The sequence below is a fragment of the Miscanthus floridulus genome, chromosome 18 (genome assembly GCF_019320115.1).
Source record: "Miscanthus floridulus cultivar M001 chromosome 18, ASM1932011v1, whole genome shotgun sequence".
In the NCBI taxonomy this organism is placed as follows: Eukaryota; Viridiplantae; Streptophyta; class Magnoliopsida; order Poales; family Poaceae; genus Miscanthus; species Miscanthus floridulus.
Window position 1 is genome coordinate 36,070,900 of NC_089597.1, and position 18,442 is coordinate 36,089,341.

Here is an 18,442-nt window from a genome sequence, read left to right on the forward strand (position 1 = left end):
GAGTTGGTCGGACTCTTTCATTGCGATTTGGTGGTAGCCGGAGTACGCGTCAAGGAAGCAGAGGGTTTCGCACCCTAAGGTGGAATCGACTATTTGGTCGATGCGTGGTAAAGGAAACGGGTCTTTTGGGCACGCCTTGTTGAGACCTGTGTAGTCGACACACATCCTCCATTCCCCACTCTTTTTCGTACAAGAACAGGATTTGCTAACCACTCTGGGTGGTGTACTTCCCTAATGAATCCGGCGGCAAGCAGTTTTGCTATCTCTTCACCGATGGCCCGGCGCTTTTCCTCGTCGAAACAGCGCAGGCATTGCTTCACCGGCTTGGAGCCTAGGTGGATTTTCAAGGTATGCTCAGCGACCTCCCTCGGGATGCCTGGCATATCCGAGGGTTTCCACGCAAAGATGTCTTTGTTGTCGTGGAGGAAGTTGATGAGCGCGCTTTCCTATTAGGAGGAGAGTGTGGTACCTATGCGTACCGTTTTACCCTCGGAGCTGCTAGGGTCTATGAGGACCTCTTTGAAGCCCTCTGCCTATTCGAACGACCCAGTCAATTTCTTTGCGTCGGGCGCTTCTTCAACGACCTCCTTCCTAAGGGCAGCGAGTTCCCTGGAGGCGATGATTGCTATGGCGTGGCCACAGCACTCGACTTCGCACTCGTAAGCCCACTGGATGGAGGTGCCGACGATGATGACCCCGTGTGGGCCTAACATCTTCAGCTTGAGGTATGTATAGTTGGGGATGGCCATGAACTTCGCGTAGCATGGTCGTCCCAAGATGGCGTGGAAGGTTCCGGGGAATCCTACCACGTCAAAGGTGAAGGTATTAGTCCTATAATTGGACTGATCCCCAAAGGTAATGGGCAGATCGATCTGTCCAAGTGGCGTGGCCTGCTTTCTGGGGATGACACCGTGGAAAGGCGCTCGGATTGGGCGGAGGTGCGTTCGGTCGACGCCCATTACATCGAGCGTCTTTGCATACATCATGTTGAGGCCGCTGCCTCCGTCCATCAGAACTTTGGTGAGGCGCTTTGGGCCGACGATCGGGTCAACGACAAGCGGATACCTTCTCGGATGTGGGATGGCATTCGGATGGTCGGTCCGATCGATGGTTATGGCGGACTCCGACCACCGGAGGAAGAGAGGTGTGGCCGGCTGGGCCGTGTAGACTTGGCGGCGTGTGACCTTCTGATGACGTTTGGAGTCATAGGCCGTTGAGCCTTCGAAAGATTATGAGGTAGCCGTCCGGCGTTGGAAAGCCGCCATCCTTCTCCTTGGCGTCGTCGACAGTGGGGGTAGATTCCTTCCCCTGCTCCCCCTTGTTGGCGCTTCCGGCCAAGAACTTCCGCATGAGGCCTCAATCCTTGAGTAGATGCTTTACGGGGAAGGCGTGGTTCGGGCACGGCCCCTCGAGGATTTTCTTGAAGTGGTTCGGAGCGCCCTCCGTGGGCTTCCGACCACCCTTGTGGTCAGCAGTAGCCATGAGTGGGTCCTCGCGCTGTTGCTTTTTGTTTTTCCTTTTGGCGGAACGATTAGAGGTGCCTTCGCCGGCACCCTCGTCCTGCCTTGCCTTGCTGTTGGAATGGTCGAAGATTGCTCCGACCGCCTCTTCTCCTGAGGCATGGCTGGTGGCGATGTCCAGGAGCTCCTTGGTGGTCCGCGGGCCCTTACGTCCCAGCTTATGAACCAAAGACTCACAGGTTGTCCCAGACAGGAAGGCTCCTATCACGCCGGCATTGGCGACATTAGGGAGCTCATTGCACTATCGGGAGAAGCGTCGGATATACCCGCGGAGGGTTTCGCCGGTCTTCTGGCGATAGTTCTTGAGGTCCCAAGGGTTCCTAGGACGTTTGTACGTGCCCTGGAAGTTCCCTACAAAGATCTCCCTTAGGTCCGCCCAACCCTAGATGGCGTCGGACGGAAGGTGCTCCAACCACGCTCGTGCCGATTCGGCAAGGAATAGTGGAAGGTTGCAGATAATGAAGTCATCATTATCCGCACCACCGGCTTGATAGGCAAGCCGATAGTCTTCAAGCCAAAGTCCGGGGTTTGTCTCCCCGGAGTACTTAGGGATGTTGGTAGGTGGTCGATACCTTGGTGGGAACGCAGCATTGAGGATGTGATGGCCGAAGGCCTAAGGGCCTGGCAGGCCGGGGCTTGGGCTCCGGTCTTCGCCACTGTCGTAGTGTCCGCCACATCGAGGATGATAGCCACGGTGGGCTCCTTCCCTTGGGTCGCTGTAAGCGCATCTGCGGGCATCGAGGGTGCTGCGTGCATCACGGTTGTGGCCGAGACGTTGATGCACCAGGATTGCAGTGCGCTGCCCATCGCCTTGTGATGCCTGGTGGACCGATGCATCCCTGGCGGGGAGCACCAAGGGGGTACGCTGGCTGGCGTCGGGCTCATGTCGCGGAGACATCGAGCTCTCCGCCTGCTGCGCTGCCGCACGCTCAAGTAGCGTGCGAATCTCATGGTGGACGCGGTGATCCTCGGGCGTCGCGGCCTCTGGAAGGCCATGAAGCAGGGCCATCACGACGGCGATGTTCTGGCTCGCACGAGCAAAGCGGGGAAGGGTTTCATCATCGGCGATGATCCTTCGGTTCACATCGCGGGCCATGGTGCGTGCGTGCCCTCCATCTCCGCGGCACCTGATCTCCTCGTCAATCCTCTTATACTCCCGAATAAGCTGCTGTCCGGTTTTGTCTATTTCCGGCTTTCAGGCTTCTAGCTGCTCCACCCTTACGTGAGGTGGGGCCGCTGCTCCCCCTTTGGCCCTGTCGCCGAGGTTGCCTGCCGGGGTGACCTCCTCCTCGGAGGCACTTTCGACGTGTCCCTTGGAGGTTTCTACCATGAAGCATTCCCGGGAGGGATGATGGCTCCCCCTACCAGAGTCAGAACCAGAGTCTGACCCCAGGTCTTCTACGAGGAGGCCGTGGAGGGATTCTGTGACGCTTTCGATCATCCCCACAAACTCGTTGTTCGCGGGAAACGGGATCACGCGCTGGGCCACAAGGTGGCTTACGGTCGCCGCGGTGTTGCGGAGACCGAATGGAAACACCATCGAGGCGCACCGAGTGGAGCGTTCTGGAGAGAGGGTGATGCAGCGTGGGGCCTCCCTGGACGGCTGGGGTCCACGGGAGACGCCGGGCTAGCCCTCAAGCCTCCGGTAGCTGAAGTTGGCGGAGGGGAGAGACTGGACGGCCACGTGGGCCAGCGCCAACTCTCCTCCCAGTGTGACAATGAAGTCTAGGTCACCGAAACGCACGTGTGCGCCTAGGACCCAGCTGATTGCGTGGTTAGCCATCCGAGGCCTAATTTGGAATGCGCAAATTCCCCTACCTGGCGCGCCAACTGTCAGTGTTTCGAACAAACACCGGCTAGTAAATTTATGATTATTGCGCGTTAGGCCCCGATGGTGCACTAAAGGACACGAGGTTTATACTGGTTCGGGCTGAACGTCCCTACGTCCAATTTGCTGCTGCTGCTCGTGTTATTAGAACCAAAAATGGTTCGTAGTAGGGGGTACAAAACAGTTGAGAGAGGGATGAGTCCCAAGTCTCTGATGGAATGATCGAAAAGGTTGCCGAGAGCTTGGTCGCTGCTTAGCTGTGTATGTCATGTGTGTTCAACTTATCCCTCAAGAGTCAGTCCCCTTAGTGGGGGGCCCTGCCCTCCCTTTTATAGACCAAGGGGGAGCAGGGGTTACAGACCCAGGGGCCAAGAAGCCCCTCCGAAGGTGTTGAGCCCTCCTTTTCCGCTGAGCCAGCCTTGCTGACACCGCCAGACGGTGTCAGGGAGTGGCACATTCGCCGGGTGCCCGTGTCCTAGTGACGCCATGCCCTTACCGGATCAGCAAGTGGCCGCGTCCCGTCCCGCCCCTCCGGGTGGCGTGTTGGACAAGGGTGTTGGCCTATGGCCCTGTGGGGAGTGGACGGCGCGGTGACAGTACATCCGTCACTGTAGATGGTGCGAGTCTCTCCCTGGACCGTAGTGGTTGTCGTATGCCTGTGTTAGTATCCGCACCCGGGGGCTGATGGCGGCGCCTACAACACTGTGGGACAAAAGTCGGCGCCTACAACACTATTTGAGCACTGTTAGGTTGAAAAGGGCTTAAAGTGCCCGTCCCATCGTATCCTGACGATACCTTCCTACAGGCGTGCAGGGCATGGTCCTTGGTATGGCGGTTGACTCGAATGTCCTGTCGTACCCTGTGCTTGTCAGCATGAAGGTGCTGGGTGTAGTCATCAGGCGAGGCGGAGCCAGCCCTCAGCCATCGGTCGGGACAGAGCCTGTCCTCAGACGTCGGGCGAGGCGGAGCCCGCCCCTGGATGCCGGGTGAGGCAGAGCCAGCCCTCGGGGGTCAGGCGAGGCGGAGCCGGCCCTCGAGGATCGGGCGAGGCGGAGCCAGCCCTTGGGGGTCTGGCGAGGTGGAGCTAATCTTTCGTCGTTCGGGCAAGAAGCGTAGTAGCGTTCTTGTCTGATCGGAAGCGTCAACGTTCGATGGTTATTAGTTCCACCTCATTGGGTACCCCAGTATTAGGTCCCCGACAATGTGAAACTTGCATATCATAAATTTGTAAATTGTAATCATCTTTTACCTCTAGACGAAATTAGGCTATCCTTTAAGTGTATCCATGGAGGAAATATTTTGGGGGAGGAGGGCTATGGCAGCTCTGGGTCTTTGGCTCCTTGCGACAATATGATGGGGGAGATCAAGCCCCACATGGACAACCGTTTCCACTTCTAGCTGTTGGGACCAAGTGGGACGGGGTGGTGACATTGTGTTAGAGCATCTCCAACGGATTACTCCATCCCCATAACTACAAATATCCAATATAAGAGATTGTGGTTGCTCCAACAAATTATTCATCCTATCATCAATACCTAAAAGTTTTAAGTAGTTACTTAAAAATCCACTCTTCTTCCCTATCCACTTTAAATATAATTGGTAATATGTTGGGAGAGAAGAAAATGCTATATTACTAATAATAGGAGATATCTATATAGAGTTTTAGGAGATGTGCAATAAGGCTAGTCTCGACTCCCATGTTGAAAATAGTGTAGACAAGTTTCATCCTATGAAACTTTTATCATAACTCTCTTCACCAATATTATGTCACATCAGCTTATTTAATACTCGTAAAATTCTCATGACCCCCAATTAAAACTGGCCCTAGGCCAGTCTCAATGAGTAGTTTCATGATGTTGTTTGCAAAATTGTCATGTAATATAGAACGAAATAAAACATGGATGAAACACCCTTGCCACCTTTGCCGCCTTGAGGAACTCGGGGCCAGGCCCAGCCATGGATTTTTGCCTATCCTGGGAGAGATAAGATGTGGGAGAGAGAATACAGAAGAGATATAAGGAGAGAAAAAGCAAAGGAGGTAAGAGCATCTCCAGCAATAGAAGAAAACTCTAACTCCAAAAAACTAGTTATTGGGAGAGATACAAAACGTGTTTTGGGATTTTGAATGTATTCTCTCCAGCAGAACGAGAAAATCCAATCTCCAATGAGAAAAATAGTGGATTAGGGGAGGAGAGGTCTCCCTTTTATTTGAGGGGTAGGAGGCTATGATTTAAGGACTGAGAAAAAAATCTCATTAGGGTTAGGTTTAGGGAACTGCTGAAGCTATAAGATCTTCAAAATAACAGTTTTTTTTATTGGGGTTAGAAAAGGGAGACAGTTGAAGATGCTCTAAGAATCTCTAAGTCGCGAGTGAACAGAAGTACATCATACAAGATATAAGGGACAACATAGTATTTGTATATACTTTTTCTTTTTACTTTTCATCTATTTTTAATATATTTATGCTTGATCTATTTTCAACATAGTATTTCTATATATTGTAACCATGATCATCTTATTTATGTTTGATCTTTTTAACAATAATATAAGCAACACAATGATATATATGAATCATATTTGCATTTGATCATGGCTACATACAAACATTAGTTAACAGATAACTAAACAGACAACCATACTGTACAAGCTGTCTGTTTAGTCGTCTATATGTGGTGTGACATCATCGTACGGACGGCAAGTTGTCTCTGGATCATACATGCCCTTGTATAGTTATAACTAGCAGGTATCCCCGTGCGGCACGGGCCAGTAAGCCAGAATTATAGCACATCATACAACTATACATGGGAAAAAATATTAGTAAAATTAGTTACAGATGGACTCTCATTCGGTCGGATACTGTTGGCATAGTGCAGTGCTATTTCAGTTGTATATGGAGACTCATTTTGTGCCGACTGAAGCATTGAAGAGAGTATTATATGTTTGCCAGCACTTGAATACATTGCTACTGATCAAGTATTGACAAATAATGCAGTTGTATATGTAAGCTGAAGGATTGGACTATCTAATTAGTTTGCAGTTGACGTTGGACTGAGTTAAGAAGGCAAAGTAAACCATTTTCCTAAACTAAAGGCTTTTACGGTTGCAGACTTGCGGTGCATCACCAAGAAAACCAAAAGGGATAACTATTTCATCAATTGAGAGGCAATTGGATTATTGTTCATGTGCTCTGGAAATGCAATGTCTTTGTACTGAAAACAGAGGGTACCAACTGAAGGTAGAAGCTATTTTACTCGTTGGTGAATATACACAGACGGCAGTGGATCAGATTATCAGTAATCAGGTACTCAGTGCAGGCAAGATCAGACACCTGATATTAGCCTTAAGAACAAAAAAAATGTATCGATTTAGGTACCGTCACGACCATCAGTAAGGAATAATAGAACAGGTGGGTAGCCTACCCTCTCGTCCATGATCCATAGCATTACCAATGGCAAGGATTGAACTATTTAATTAGTTGGCAGCTAACATAGTTGTGAAATAATAAGGCAAAGAAAATCATTTGGTTAAGCTAAAGGGCTTTACGGTTGCAGGCTTGCAGACATGGCTAGGAAAACTGAAGGGGACCGTGACGCCTATGAGAGGGGGTGAATTAGGCAACTTAAAATTATAACTTTTAAACTATGAACTCTTTTTCTAACCTTAGCAAAATCTATGTAAAAGATAAACTATCTAAATGTGCAACTACAGTTTTACTAGTGTGTTGCTATCTCTACCGCAAAAGGAGTAAAGCATTCAATGTAAATGCGGAAGCTAAAGAGCAAGGTAGAGATATGCAAACTCCCGTCGACGACTCCAGTATTTTTACCGAGGTATCAAGAAGCGTGCAAGCTTCCCCTAGTCCTCGTTGGAGCCCCTTGCAAGAAATCCCTCGCAAGGGCCAAGCTCCTGGTCGGGTAACTCCGTGGATAGCCTCGGGCCTTCCCCACGCGCAAGTGGGTCTCTGACATGCCTTTCGGTAAGCCTCTCCCGGATGCTCCCCGCCGTCTTCACTATCAAGCTTCCGGCCGAAACGCCGCGGACCTTGTTCCCTCCGGTACACGGTGGCGGCCACACCACAAACACGGTTGGTGTGATCTCGCAAGACTACAAGCCCCTCCGATGTACAACAATGGTGCGCGCAAGCACCGAGTGGTAAGAGATATGCAAACCTCACTAAACACTAGGCCTAAACCTAGAGCAAGCGCATAAGCGGTGGTCTAATCAACCTAAGCACTTCGCAAAGCACATATGCTAATCACCTAATAAAACACTAAGCACTATGCAAGTGGAGATCACTAAAATGGTGTATCAACACCCTTGGTATGTTTCCTTAGCTCCACGCATACCAAATGGCCGGTTGGGGGTTATATTTATAAGCCCCACTGAGAAAGTAGCCGTTGGGGATGAAATCCCGCTTTTCTGCTACTGACCGGACGCTAGAGTCGTCCTGATCGGACGCGTCCGGTCGTCCCGACCGTTGGAGCCGCGAACAACTGATCGGACGCTTCTAGCGTTCGGTCACTTGCCACCGGACGCGTCCGGTCGCAATTTCGCCGCTCTGGAACCTCTCTGTACTCGATCGGACGTTGTTGTCCTGCGTCTGGTCGATTTGCCGCCAGCGTCCGGTCAATGCTGAGTGTGTTGCCGGGCTGATGAACAGTGTCATCGATGCGTCCGGTCGTTTTACTTGTTCATCGTCCGGTCACTGCTGCTGACGCCTGCTGTTGCTGAGCCACTGATCAGAGCGTCCGGTCACTTTCCTCCGGCGTCCGGTCCAGCGTCCGGTCACTTCTGTGAGCTCGTTTCTTCGCGATCTTACGTGCGGCCTAGTTCATATCTTCGTGCTTAGACTTTGCTTAATATCTTGGGTCTTCCCTTGTGCTCCTAAGGTCTTGCTTGTGGTGTTGATCATCATATCATCACGTCGTCTTCGTCCGAGTCACGTCTTGCATCCTATTGAACTACAAAACAACCACTTGCAAATTCATTAGTCTAATTTGATTGTGTTGGTCATCAAACACCAAAATCCAAAGTAAATGGGTCTAGCGTCCATTTTCCTTAAAAAACAAAATGGGATGATTATTCGATCAATTGAGATGCAACAGGATTAAAAAAGAGAGCATACCTGCTGCCCAGTTTCCAGGGGGACGGTGTTGCTCTACCTGCCATGCAAGAGAGCCGTAGGCAGGGGCGAGTTGCTGCACAATAGAATCACACTAGTGGAAGGCGCGCGCCCTTGCGCGCGTTGGTAGACATAGGTAAGTTCACATTCGAAAATATATATTGAATCTTTCAATGTAGAAACCGAGTTAGCAGTCAAATAGATAGGTAAGTAGTTGGTAACATTACACAGCCATAGTAGATTAAGCATAGTTGAATTAGCGACATAATGAGTATATACAGAGTGACACGACTAAGTTTCTAAAGAGACTGGTGTGTGTTTCCTAGGAACCGTTGGTATATATGTACATAGGATTGAGATGGCAAGGCAATCACGGCCGCGTCTGATGTGATAAATATAACCTCGCACATCTCGCCAAATGACGAAGCAGCCATCTTGTTCCATGTTGTCACTCTATGCAGCAGCAAAGACAATCAGTTTAAAAATAGTAGGTAGTTAGACCAGCGTGATCTCTCTTAATTCAGGTAGGATAGGGAGGAATGGTTGGTGCTTGGTAAACAGAAGCAGAGGGCTAAGAGTGTTACCAGTTCCTCATCTCCTCCTCAGTCACTGCTGATGCAATTATAGAGGCCTGCCATGGCAGAGCACAATGCAGGATTCATTAGCGCTCCCAAGTTAGTTACCCAATTAGCTACCTATGCATAATGCTACCTAATAAGAGGCATATCAATTTCCTTTTCTTTTTCTTTTCTTTTTTGGCAAATGTATAGCTAAGAACTTCGGGATAATGACCAAATTGGTCCTTTAGCTAAAGAAGTTGGCAAAATCAGAGTAAGAAAGAGGGGCATTCAAAAGACAGCTGTATGGTTATATGGCATGGCTGGCTATACATTGTGTAATGGAGAATGGACCACGGGAAGTATTTATGTGATTAGCATATGGCACACAAACAAGGGTACAATGTTGTGCTTGAGCAATGTCCCAGCACCTCTGTATCTGCTTTAAAAATAATTACATCCATTTTAGTTTAAAGAAGATAGTACATGCATATTGGGAAAATTGGAATTGTTTCCACCCCCAACAGTTTCCACAGGCATTTCTAAGGTAAACAAACCATCTAGCCATTTTTCTTCCCCTCTCATTCTTTACATCATATCACTTTAATGGAATAAATGTACCATTTCAACATTTCTGCCAGAAAATAGTTTATGATCTTGACAAGGTGGTCTGTACCCATAGGGAAACAATAGATGCCATGCAGATACAAGAAAGGGAAGAAAAGACAGCTCACCAAATGGTCAAATTCCAAGATAAGACATGCTTCACATCTTCTTTAGTTGGCTTGTAGCTACACCTATCCCTCATTGAGGTTAGGTCTGAGAATTATGTGTAGGTGTAATGCAGAATAGCAGCCTCCTCCAATTTGATTTCACTACATAAAAAAAGAAATATATGACAAAACCATCAAGCATAAACAGACTATAGACTGTTAACTGACCACCTGTTTTAACAAATAACTCCGTATATTTAGATATCTTATTTGGGGATTTGATGTGATTATGCTATCTATGAGCACCGTTCGGACGCAAATGCTCTCTGGTATGTGTCTTGAAATTCTATAAATTTTCCATAAACTTCTACATCATTTACTACCTATCCTAAAAGTTGAGGACGTTACCCCGGTTCCCACTGATAGCACTCGCAGAAAGGGTGGTAGGTGGGGAAGAAGGTTGTAGGCTATTTGCCATCTCTTGGTCGTGGCCATCAGGAAGCTACTCCTCTCTGGGGTAGTTTTGCTGTTTCTAGAGGAGCTTTCATTTTGCTATGTATAATTGCGCTATTGTTGACTGTTGGTAGAAAAGAAAACCAAAAGCCTAGATCAGATTACTCTTGAAGAAAATCTAAGCCTGCATAAATTTCTTATAGCTCATATTAGAATATAAATTTGTGAAAATAGGACCATATGCAATAATAACTTACACATGTTGCAAAGAACATTTGGTTCACCCAAAAATATCAAGTTGCACACAGCAAATCGAAAGCTATAGAAAATCAGTGTAAATACAAATATGAAAAAGTAATCGAACAGGACCTCAGAATTGAAACACCAATCAGAATAGATATATGATCCCAATAAGTTAAAATAGGATCATCAAGGTACAGTTCAAACTGAGACATTTATATATGACACACTGAGATCGTAACGAAAAGAACTTAAAAAGACGTGGGAATCAATGATGGGAAACTAAAGGGAGGAAATGAACACATGTCCAAAGTATGTCACTGAGACGTCGATTGCCAAATTTGACTACCTGATAAGCGTAGTGTAGTTGGCCTTTTGTGATATCAAATTGCGTTATTACTAAAACATAACATATACTGCAGCCACAAGCATTTCCCTTGAATATCAACTGATGCAAACACCTAATACAAAGCATGCAAGCACACTTCCTAATTTGACTCTGCTGAACATCTACAGTGTGCAGTCAAGTATTCTTGAAAACTGATAAGCTAGAGAACAATCACTGTTACTTATCTCCAATCTGCTAACATAATAGATTTTAGCTCTTTAGGTATTCCCTCATGAGTCCATTGTTGATCAATCATCATGACCATCTAAGATAAAGCCTGATACTTGACAAACAAAAGGGAGCACAAGAAAAGCCGACATTCTGTGCAGAAAAAAAATCAGTTATACATTGCACTATCCCTTAGAAAAAGTTGTCAATACTTAGGGAACTGTTTAGGACGTTGCAGAAACTTATCTATTTGAAGCAACCAAATACTACAAACTGATAGAAATTCCACTGCCAAACAAATGCGAACCAAACTGTGAAATCACTAAATCAGACAAAGGGAACATGAAAGAGATGACCAAGGGATTACCTAGGTACTCGTCCAGATCTTTTTTTTCTTCCTTTCCATAGGAGTCCAACCTCACTGTGGTAGCAGATTCATTATTGGGTCACCCTTGTCAGCTATCACTTTGACCTACATGTGCATGTAGATTATATAAATGTCTTTTGTTGTGACTATGAGCACACTCGAGCTAATGTTAGATTGCACCGGATAATGGCAACGTCGATGGTTTGTAAACTAAAAAAAATATGTTCGAAATCAATTTGAAGTGGGGCAGTTTCAAGATTTTGCAATGCCTTATGTCTCCGAGGTAGCAGATGGTCACTAAATTGCAAAAACAATACCAAGAAAACTGGAATGCAGAATACACCACTGCAACGTACCTGAAGTCACACGGATAGGAAAGGTTACCAAGAAAACTGGAGGTGACACAGTTTTGACGAGAGCACAGCCAGAAATAACAAAAAAATTGAAGGACAGATCAATAGATCATCAAATATGATAACACAAATAAACTAACATATCATAGGGAGCATAGCCAGCCTCTGTTTTGCTGTGTAGTCTAAAAATTCTCTCAATTCTCAGTCAGACAAATGCTAATACAGCCTATACAACTAAGACTACTCTGATCTATGTTTTAGTGAAGGTAACACACATATCTGATGCGGTAAAACTACCTAAATAATAAGTAAATATGCGATGAAATACGAAAGGCGAAGCTTAGATTAGATAAAGGAGGAAGTCATCATAGGCAACGACCTCAGGAGTTCAAATTTCATAAGTAAGAGGCAGTTCTAACCGCATAGTATGCGACTGAATAGGCAACAAATACCAACTCTCATTGGTGCCTCCAAAATACAGAAAACAGAATAGATAGGAAAAGATGGCAAAAAACAGGAATAACCAATTGACCTAGGTAGAAGGAGATGCAAAAAAAAAGCGCAGAGCGCTACATAAACAATAGCAATTCCCGTTGACATTTCTCTGTAGACCAACATGTTCTTTTAAAGGTTTACAAAATCTGTATCGCAGTAATGGAGTAGGTAAGAATTTATTTTCAATGAGAAGAGGATTTTTAGAAGCCTCAAAAACATGGCAATGATCATTTGTTAATTAACCTGGAGCTTCAAGGCATGCTAAGGAATCAGTTACACTGAGATATTACATGATATGACTAACAGATCATGCCCAGTACCTCACAAGCGAATAAACATCCGATCATATCCTGGAGGAACGGGCATGGACTTTTTATCACAGGCCGAAGAAAGGAAAAAATGTAAGCAAGTATGCAATGAAATAGGAAAGGCAGAGCTCAGATTAGACAAATGAGGAAATCATCACAGGCAACGACCTTAGGAGTTCAGATTTCATAAGTAAGAGGTAGTTCTAGCTTCATAGTCTGTGACTGAATAGGCAACAAATAACAACTCTCATTGGCGCCTTCCAAAAAATACATAAAAGAGAATAGGTAGGAAGACATGGGGAAAAACAGGAATAACCAATTGACCTAGGTAAAAGGAGATGCAAAAAATACAGTGTAGAATGCTAGATAAATAATAGCAATTTGCAGTGACATTTCTCTGTAAACCAACATGTTCTTTTAAAGGTTTGTAAACTTTCTATCGCAGTAATGGAGAAGGTAAGAATTTCTTTCAATGAAAACAGGATGTTTAAAAGCCTCAAAAACATGCCAATGATCATTTGTTCATCGACCTGGAGCTTCAAGGCATGCCGAGAAATTAGCCACTCTCAGCAATTGCATAATATAAGTAACAGGTCATGCCCAGTACCTCACAAGCGAATAAACATCATATCATATCCCGGAGCAACAGGCAAGGACTTTTCATCACAGGCTGAACAAAGAAAAAAAAAAGGACCAGGCACGGCGCCGCAGCACAACCTGGGAGCGCCGTCGCGGCCCGCCAGCGCCTCGCGCCGTGAGCCGGCGGCGCTGGTCCGGCTGGCACGGGTGACGTGGACCCTGCTTCTCCTCAGTTTTTGTAGGGGAGAACGCTACTTAAGTACAAAGTTATTATTTTCTTGCCTCGTAAGTAACCAACAAGGTGGTGTCAGGGAATAGTCTTTCTCAAATAGTTGTGGCAGTAGGGTTGCCATCCTGATGACCTTAGGGTCTGAGCAACAGGTAACTTACATCTGGGATTAAGCATGGTGATAAATTTTTGGTTATTTCATTTCTGAAATTTGCCTCAGCCAATTAGAGGATACACCTAGTTTGGAAAATATGCTGCCGTCCAATTTAACAACACTCAGATGCAGTTATCAAAAGTGATTCTCCACAATTCCTCAACTTTGACAAACCGATGAACATGCAGAACGATTGCCTGATGGTTTAAATTAGAAACATGGTAAAGCTAGTGGAGTAATTGATTATGTAAGGTTCAGTTGAATAAGTGAAGAGAGACAGGGCAGGATAATTATAAGGATGTAAAAAAGAGGAGCAAAGGCGAAGCACAAACGAAAACTTGAAACCAAACTACAATGAAATGAAGGCCAGAGCTATGGTGCTTAAATTACAGGTTTACACAAATGAGATCTATATAAGGCTGATAAGCGAAGCTGATCAGATATAAACAAATGCAAAGCCGATTTTGAACAAAATATAGTCATGGCTCATCAGTAATGGGAAAACAATGGAAAATAAACAACGTCGACATATGTAAGCTAAAATTGAGAGGCCTAAACGTACGCACTTGGATTTTTTTTTCGTTAAGAACACAAAGAGTAAGCACATGTTTGAAAAAAAAAATCATTGTTCATGACAACGCAAGCTTATCTTTAAACAAACTGCATGTATTTTTTTAGCATCAATGGCATTGAAATATGGTGGACAGAAAATGCAAAATAGCAATGGCATGGAAATATGGTCAGGTTACCTCATACACATTGTCATACACTGAAATTGGAATAGCTACATCATCAGCAATGGCATATGCTTAGTAGAAAATAAATAAATCAGCAGCTTAGGCATATACGTATATATGTTGAAAAGGCTACAACAACAGCACAACGAAACTCCCTTCCTTTGTACCTAAATCGTAGACAAACCCTAAGGAAGAGAAGCAAGGATGCTGAAAGCAATCCGAAAAAACAAAAACGAAACCAGATCAGAAGAAGTGGCAAGCATGTAACCAATTTGCAGCATGCGTATAGGTAGCTAGGGTTTCGGCAACCAGAGGAGCACACGTTCCCCGGCGGGAGGAGGCGTTGAGGAGCCCACGCGCGGAGGATGGGGGGGAGGGAGGGGAGGAGGCGTTGAGGAGGCCGCGCGTGGAGGATGGGGGAGGGAGGGGGCTGCGGGGCCCCACCCACACCGGCGGGCCGCCTGCAAGGGGCGCCGCTGCGTCGCGTCCGCCGCCGCCTCGGATGGGAAGGGGAGAGAGAGAGAGAGGAAGGGGAGGGAGAAACGGAGGTAGGTGAAGGAGGGCTGAGGAGGAGAACGAGGAGGAGGGGCGCCGCCGCCGTAGCCCGCTCGCACCATCGCGCTAGCCACGTCGGAGGGAGATGGGGAGAGCGAGAGAGAACAAAGAGGAGAGAGGAGGGGGCTAGAAGCTAGATGGAGAAGCGGCAGCTGGGATATATATTTGCTTCTCTAGATTCTGAAGAGAAGCGGAGGAAGCAGAGGAGGACCGGGAGAAGCCAGAGAGGAGCACGAGAATCCGCTTTCGACAGAATCCCCTCCAAGGGATCTGGGACGCACGACTGTAAGATCAGACGGTCAGAAAAATTTTGGGCGACGTGGACGTTGGTTCTGTCGGGAAACCATTTCCGGCTTGTTTGGGTAAACTAGTGGAATGCGCGCGCCCTTGCGCGCGTCGGGTAAGTGTATGTGCTGTAAATAGAAAACATGTCTTGGCAATGTTTACAACTGTCTTATCTTCTCTCCATACAACCTCAAAGACAACATGAATCATCCGATCGATATTTCACAATTCATTAAGGCCCAACTACAGCTTCGTAACAAAGCAAAGTAAATGTGGTCATTATGTGAACCTAAGGTAACAAATGCAGGTGTCTCAACTAATTTCAAAGTTACACATTCATGTACAATTATCATGTGCTAGATTCATGATCCAAAGAGTCCTTAGAGCTTAATCCCATACAAATCCAGACCAACAAAACGGGTTGTAGATGTTGGCGTTTGGTTGTTTTTATGCACTGTTCACTGTAAGGAGCACATATTCTGGTACGAAACAAAAGCAGAGAATGGGGGTTCAGAGGACCAAATGAAGTGGAATGCTGAAGGGACAGGCATACGCCTTCTGTTTGTGTGCAAGAGAAACATACCTATTGAAGTGGCACAGATGAAGGCTGGAGCCACACAGGCGCCTAGGATGTGGAAACAAAATGTCAATCAATCTGAAATCAATAGGGAAAATGGTTGCCGAAACATTAAGTTTGGATCTATCTACTGTAAAAAAAATACTTGTTTAAAAAGCACTCCAAATTATAGCAGAAAAAGTCACAGTTTTGCAGATAAATGTAGAGCATGATGACTGTTAGCTGTGTCAGTTTATGGCATGGTGAATGTACCTGCCATCCACGGTAGATGAGCCAATTCATGCTGTTTGCATCACGGTAACATCTCCAAGTCAAAGCTCGCTGCATGGAGCGTATGCTGTGAAAGCAGATTTGCTTGTAGATTCGCTTTGCTTAAATGGACGATAAAGCTTTGGTGGTATATATGTTACCTTGAAAATGGCGACATATAAGTTAAATGGTACTGCAATCTCTTTTGTAATTTCATCTGGGTGCATGTTGTATGCGGTTAGTCTTCCAATGGCTGTGTATTGTTGATGTGTATCTGAAATTGGTTAATGGCGATGGTAACTCATGATGTACCCTTTGTATTGGGTACAGATAATTGGCATACGATGGTGACGTAGTACCTTTGCTGTTTTGTGGTGCTTCCACAGAGGACCGATGGATGTACCGTGCTTTGAACAGGTGTGGCTGAAGCCTGTAATATGCATTAGATATTATATGAATATGTCAATAGATGACATGTCAGTAAAAAAAGATCATATTTTTTGGGGCTACAATGCTAATGGTTCACCTGTCTGGCAGCAAGACACTATTGTGTTTCAACCTATGTTCTGGAACTATAGTAATTAGGTGTGTTATTAGCAAGAAGGGAAGCCTTTTCTTTAAGGAAAGGGAAATACTATAGCTTAACTGTAGAAGTATGTGGCCACCTCAAACTATGCATGAAGATATGATCGGAGATACATGCAGTAGACGATGCATTTGTCTCAGTACTGTCAAGAGTGATTTGCTTGAATACAGTACTGAGACATGGATTCATTCTATGATAAGACAAAATAATTTTGATTGACCTCATTTGCTATCTTATTTAGTGAAGCGGAACTTTCCTCAGAAAATAAAAATAGCTGATGGGAACATTTGCTTTAATTTGTAGCAGGTTATGCACTATGTAAAAAGAAAGTCAAGTTATGAACGTTTAAGGTTTAAATGAACCAGAAGTGTTCATTAAGCACATCGGTGACTTGGATTTCGAAAGGCATTAATATTAGTTGAAACTAATTAGAGTACCAGAACTGTCATTTGTCCAGTGCACGTAGCTCCCGCTTGCGCAAGGTCAGGGGAAGGGTCCGACCACTTGGGTCTTTTGTACGCAGCCTTTCCATGCATTTCTGCAAGAGGCTGTTTCCAGGACTTGAACCCGTGACCTCATGGTCACAAGGCAGCAGCTTTACCACTGCGCCAAGGCTCCCCTTCTAAGACAAGCTAACATTCACAAATCATATTCCATTCATCGTATATCAGCAGTTGCTTTGTGATATAGGATTATGGTTGTTCACTTCTTTTCCCATTTTTCAGATCAATCTAATCCTAGAATATATGAATAAGTGAGAAGCTTTAAAGATAATAAGAGTGCAAAAAATCTGTGCGAAGTTACTGAAGCAGTAAGTATATATTGCAGTAAAGAACCCTAACAAATTTACCTGAGCAACCAATATTCAAAAATCTCAAATCACAGGCATCCATCAGACACAATCATAGGAGGGTACAGTTAAGGATTTAGCTACAGCAACGAATGAAAACAATTTTTGGATGCATTTACCATACTCAAAGGGTATTGTTGAACTAACCTGCACAAACCTCAGATTTAGAAACACTATAAGCAGTACCATATATGTGCAGGTTGGTTGAAATTGGAATCATAAAAAGAGGTTAGGTTCATGTTGATCCCCACCTATTCGAGCACAGCATTCAGTACCACTCCGTAGGCTTTCTCTGTTTCCATTAGTATGATATCCTTGTTTTTATCTTCAAAAGAGCTTTGCCTAAAACCAGGTATCCATAAAACAAAGGTAACGATTCATATAGCGGGATACAGATGCATTTGTTGGGAAAGATTTCATGTAATAGAATTACTAAGAACAAATCGGCTTCACACTATATATATGCGCAGCTGTTGGCATGGACTATTGCAAGGCTGTAGAAAAACTAACAACACCCGAAAGTAAGATCTTAGAGGAAACTACTGCTGAGAAGAACTATGACACACTAAGTAAATAAATGGCTCACCTTCATGACCATAACCCTCTCTGTATGAAATAAGCCTAGGCAGTAGTGTGAATTGCATGTACACTTGATCCCTAGGCACCAGGACGTATAACAACTGAATTGAAACAAAGTGTGAGATTAGTAGGCACAATAGGCTGTAATTAGATCAGATCCGAATACAAACGGATTAGGCTCGGGTCTGGGTGCTCGGCTTGGCACAGCAGGAAGGGAAGCGAAAGGGTGGGCGTACCTGGTGGAGCAAACACAGGCCAACACCAATCAGCAACACAATAGAAGAAAGAAGAGGAGGGTTCTAGGGAGGGGCTTGGGGAATGAGAATACATTTTTACGGGTGCAATAGAAGCGTGACCTTTGGACGCAGTTGGAGCTTGGCCGATGCAGCAACCAATGAAAGGAAAACATTTTATATTCCCTGTTTAGTTTCCAATCCTTGAATAGAATCTGTATTGTTTCCAACAGTCACCAACAACAGTTTTCTAGCAGCAGTTCCATTTATGACTATTATCTAAACCGAACTATAAACTGTTGAGTCCACTATCATCA

General features: G+C 45.5%; 1 protein-coding gene and 1 long non-coding RNA gene across 2 annotated transcripts; both read right to left on the minus strand.

The window, feature by feature from the left end:
• Positions 1 to 533: 533 nt before the first annotated feature.
• Positions 534 to 1,010, minus strand: LOC136523660 (uncharacterized). Its single transcript, XM_066517269.1, has one exon. It carries the CDS (start codon positions 1,008 to 1,010, stop codon positions 534 to 536), a length of 477 nt encoding a protein of 158 aa, XP_066373366.1.
• A 16,319-nt stretch (positions 1,011 to 17,329) lies between these two features.
• LOC136523110 (uncharacterized) lies at positions 17,330 to 18,338 on the minus strand. The gene is made up of 3 exons (XR_010776100.1): positions 17,900 to 18,338; positions 17,565 to 17,655; positions 17,330 to 17,393 (listed from the first exon to the last, which is right to left on the minus strand). It is a non-coding gene; the product is annotated as an uncharacterized lncRNA (long non-coding RNA).
• Positions 18,339 to 18,442: the final 104 nt, after the last annotated feature.